Genomic DNA, 5029 nt, shown 5'->3' with positions numbered 1-5029 from the left:
TGGGTCGGCTGGCCGAATTGGTCGCCAACGGAGATCTGAACCCAGAGAAGCCCGTCTTCGAGCAACCGGGTATACCTGCGCAGACCATTCAGAGCTTCATTGAGACGGTGAGTCGAAAACACAAAACTTGAAGCTTTTAGATCCGTAAATATCCCTTGATCCTATTTTTGTCTAAATTCAGATCAAAATCATCGATTTTGAGCGTCTGAAAAATAAGTTCAGCTTATCCAATTTGTTTGTAACTTTTCGAGATTACAAAACAAGGGCTTCATTTTTGTAGTTGACAACTTTTTTGTAGGATTTACGCCTGGGGTGATACATCACCTGGAAGAGACCCTTCTTTTTTGGCACTATCCTTCCCCTCATATTTTCTGACAAGCTAGAAAACACTTCAAACTTATTGAATTAGTTTGGAAATTTCAGAGAATATAGAACAAAACAAGAGCTTCAATTTCGTAGTTGAAAGCTTTGTGTAACTTTTGAGCCTAAAGAGATATGCCACGTGGAAAAGACCTTCTTTTTTTGGCGCCACCTCTCCACCCCCTTTGAGGGGGGAGGGGGTGGGTGCGCCAAAAACAGAAAGGAGGGGGGAAAGGTTGGCCTCTTCCATGTCGAATAACTCATCAGACTGAAATTTTACCAAAAAGTTGTCAACTACAAAAATGAAGCTCTAGTCTTGTCTAGTATACTCTGCAAATTTCAGACAAATCCAACCAAAGAGAGCCACCTTTTTGAACTCTTGAAATCGCCTAATTTTTGACACTAAATTCAACGTTTGGACGATATTTAGTTGACCATGGTTTCTTCTTTCCCATAGATGATGATTCATCATCTCGAAAATTATATTTATCGTTAGGCTCCCCTCCCAAATGTTTACGATCACTTTCTCAAATCATTTCGCAATCATTCAAATTTTGCCCCATTTCCAGACCTCCTCCCAACCCAATCTCAACGACCTGATGTCGCTGCTCACTAGGTCGGAATCTGATGACGTTCGAGAAGAAGTGAATGGTCTTCAATTGCTCACACAAATCAGAGTCTATGGGGAACCCAAAATCACAAGTTTGGTCCCAGGATTAGATGGGAAAATCGACAACATTGCACTGTTTGACGATCAGCAAGCACTGGAAATTTCGAAAATCGATTGTGGCGTTTGTGGTCAGCAAATCGTAGGAATCCTGGCCCTCAACCTTCATTACGAGGAATCTCACTCCTCGAAAATCCCATCTGATGTTCTTAGGAAGTTCGGTGAGAAGATTCTAGTCGCCGTACAGCATATCAATCGGGAGAACAAGAGTAATGATGGCTCACAGAGCCCACAGAGCAATGATGACGAGCCTCTGGAGAAGAAGATCAAGATGGAGCATAACGTTGATCCAAACGCAGCTGCCAATCAATTCGCAATGTTTCAACAGATGATGAGTTGCTTCCCATTCATGGCACCTCCTGGAGCCGCTGGTGCGTTTTCTGGGTTCTCACCGGAGATGTTGAATCAGTTGATGAATCCGGCGGCTGCAGCGGCGGCTGCAGCTGCTGCTGCAAACGTTGGGAATAGTTCCACACAGAAGCGAGCGAGGACAAGGATCACTGATGATCAGTTAAAGGTTTTGAGGTGAGTTCTTATTCGCTGTTTTGCGCGCTATCGGTAGGTTGTCGCCGTGTAGCTCACCTAGAGAAAATGTCCATACTCCCCTTAGTGGTTGAGCTACAGTTTTGATTCTTACTTTAATAAAAAGCTCGTAAAACTCCAAATTCGATAAAAACAGATTCAAAAACCATTTAGCTCAGCCGATCCAAAAAAATCGTCCTAAAAGAAAAACGTTTTTCGTTCCCGAAGATTACTGTAGTTTTACGGTTGGGGGTGGGAGGGCAGCGACAATGAAAATGAATTGCAAACAATAGGTGGGCCGAGAAGAGAAGAGGAGGTGATGGAAAAATGCGAAAATTGGGAGAAAAGAGAATGAGAATGAAGAACAAACATTTCGTGTGGTGATTTTTCAATGAAAATCAATCAATTTCGCTAGGAAAAAAACAACAGAACAGTTGGAAGTGGGATGGATTATAATAAGGGGGTAAAAATTTGGAAAATCCGAGAATTAGCAAATTCGCAAAAAAAATTGAGAAATTGAGAAATTTGGAATCCCAGAAATTTCAGAAATTCAGAAATTCAGAAATTTGGAATCCCAGGAAGTTCAGAAATTCAGAAATTCAGAAATTCAGAAATTTGGAATCCCAGGAAGTTCAGAAATTCAGAAATTTGGAATCCCAGGAAGTTTAGAAATTCAGAAATTCAGAAATTCAGAAGTTCAGAAATTCAGAAATTCAGAAATTCAGAAATTCAGAAATTCAGAAATTCAGAAATTCAGAAATTTAGAAATTCAGAAATTCAGAAATTCAGGAATTTAGAAATTAGGAAAATTTTTTAGAAACTTTTGCATTTTTGAATACTTCGATATTCTGAAAATTGAAGTCTTTGAGCGATCTATAATTTTCAGGTTTTGGGAATTTTAAGATTTTTCGGAAATCCTGAATTTCAGAATTTTTGGATTTTCTAAGTCATCGGAATATCTGAATTTTGGAATTCTAGGAATGCTAGGAATTTCCTGAACTTTGAGATTATCTGAACTTTCGGAAGTTTTCGAATCTTCCGAAAACCTAAATTTTCCAAAATTCTAAAATTCTTGGGTTTCTGGGTTTTTTTCCTTTCTCTGAATACCGTGGAAATATCTCAATGTCTATCTTTTAGACTTATCATGAAAACATCTAATTTTAGATTTTCTGAAAAATTTGAAACTTCTTAAATTTGTTGGATTTTTTTATTTGGGAGCTATCTGAAATTATTAGGCTTTTTTGGTTTTTGAAACTTTTCCGAATTTCATATTTGGCCTAATAGTAAGATCCTTCCAAATTCAAAATTCCGGATTTTTCGAATTCTCTGAAATTCCTTACATTTTCAGACAATACTTCAACATCAACAACTCCCCATCGGAGGCTCAAATCAAGGAAATGTCCCAAAAGTCGGGACTTCCGGAGAAAGTAATCAAGCATTGGTTCCGCAACACACTCTTCAAGGTTTGTTGATTTTTCTTATTACTTTCCCCCTATTTTTGTATATGTAAACGAGACGGAAATGAGACAGTAATTAGTCATCAACACATATATAAGTGTGTGTGTATGGGCAAATAAAGGGCAAGGAAAGGGCAAATTGAGAAAACATTGGGAGCCTTTAAAGGTCAAGGGAGGGGACCAGGGGGTACCTGGGACACCAGGAAATGATATATAATTTTTGAGTCATTAATGGGAATGAAAAAAAAATATAATTCGATAGAAAAGATTGGGGACCAGAAGTTTCGAAAATTCTAGAAAGTTTTGACTATTCGAGAGTTCGAAATTTTGGAAATTCGAATGGAATATTTTTTGAAATTTCAGGATTTTCGAAAATTTTAAATTTTGAGAAACTTTAAAGTTTTGGAATTTTCGGATTTTCGGATTCTGAAGTTCTGAAATTTTGAAATTCTGGAATTTCTAAATTTTCGAAAAATCGAATTCGAATTCCCAAAATTTCTGAAAATCCAAAAAGCTGTAGAACTTTCGAAAAATCGAAAAATCCTAAAATTCCAAAAAAAAACGAATTTCTGAAATTCCATTTTCGAAAACTCGAGAATTCTAAAATTCTGAAATTTGGAAATTCTGAAATTCAGAAATTCAGAAATTCAGAAATTCAGAAATTCTGAAATTCTGAAATTCTGAAATTCTGACATTCTGGAATTTTCGAAAAATTAAAAAAAAAACTGGAATTCCTTTCAAAAATCTAATTTCCAAAAATCCATAAATTTCAAAAATTCAAAAATTTTGAATTTTCTGAATTTCAAGAATTCTGACTTTCTGAAACACCAGAAACTCCTAAACATCACAATTTTCCAGGAACGCCAACGCGACAAAGACTCCCCATACAACTTTAGCATTCCACCTCAGATGGGCATCGACCTCGACGTCTATGAGAAGACTGGAGAGACCAAAGTGCACTCTCTGAGCAGCGAAACCCCAATTAAATCGGAATTGAGCTCTGCGCGAGCAACACCAACGCTTCCCCTACCACTGGTTGTCGAGGAAAAGAAGCTTCCAGAGAAGATTCCAGAGACCAAGAGCCAATCCTCATCAGCTTCTTCCTCTCAGCTCAACCTCCAAGCAATGCTCTCTCAAATGCAAAACAACTTTTTCGACCCAACCACTTTTATGGCCGCTGCCGCGAACCCCATGACCAATCCATCAACCCCGTCGTCATGTAACACAACTTCTAGTGGTCGGAGAGCCAATCGAACACGATTCACGGATTTCCAGCTACGCACGCTTCAGCAGTTCTTTGACAAGCAAGCCTATCCAAAAGATGATGACTTGGAAGCGTTGAGCAAGAAGTTGCAGTTGAGCCCACGGGTAATTGTCGTGTGGTTCCAGAATGCGAGGCAGAAGGCGCGAAAGATCTATGAGAATCAGCCGAATCACGAGAACTCGGATCGATTTGTGCGGACGCCGGGGTCGAATTTTCAGTGTAAAAGGTAAGAATTTGCGACTGTGTAGCTGTAGCGATACCGTTCATATTTTAACCCAAAATCTCAACACACAGAAGGCTTCGAGCCTATAAAAAGTAACTTTAGCCTAATATTCGATCTTCTACAAAAACACCTTGACCTTTTCGAATTTTGCACTTTTTCAGGTCTTCAACTTTGAGGACCTACAGTAGTAACTCGACTTTTCTCAGTTTTTGTGAAAATTTCAGTCTATAATAAACAAGACTATAGCTTTATTTTTGTAGTTGACAACTTTTTTACGAAATTAAGCCCTGGAGAGATATGCCACGTGGAAGAGGTCCTCTTTTTTTGCGCCACCCCCTCCGAAGCGGCAAAATACGTTTGTCATTTTCCGAAGAACGCATTTCAAACTTATAGCCTTAATTTGAAAGTTCGAGAGAATACTAAACAAGACTAGAGCTTCAATTTTGTAGTTGACAACTTTTTTGTAGAATTCCACC

The 5029-nt window shown here is 38.5% G+C and overlaps 1 protein-coding gene across 1 annotated transcript in view; it reads left to right on the top strand.

The window, feature by feature from the left end:
* Positions 1-5029, top strand: part of Cbr-zfh-2 — a gene marked incomplete at both ends in the record, with an annotated part of 29075 nt that overhangs the window by 18182 nt on the left and 5864 nt on the right. The window contains 3 exons of the mRNA XM_045239767.1: positions 930-1612; positions 2958-3072; positions 3925-4556. Of these exons, the coding sequence (XP_045092848.1) occupies positions 930-1612; positions 2958-3072; positions 3925-4556 (1430 nt within the window). The remainder of the gene's footprint in view (positions 1-929; positions 1613-2957; positions 3073-3924; positions 4557-5029) is intronic.

Source organism: Caenorhabditis briggsae (genome assembly GCF_000004555.2).
Source record: "Caenorhabditis briggsae complete genome, chrI, whole genome shotgun sequence".
In the NCBI taxonomy this organism is placed as follows: domain Eukaryota; kingdom Metazoa; phylum Nematoda; class Chromadorea; order Rhabditida; family Rhabditidae; genus Caenorhabditis; species Caenorhabditis briggsae.
This window is presented reverse-complemented; position numbering and strand designations above follow the sequence as displayed.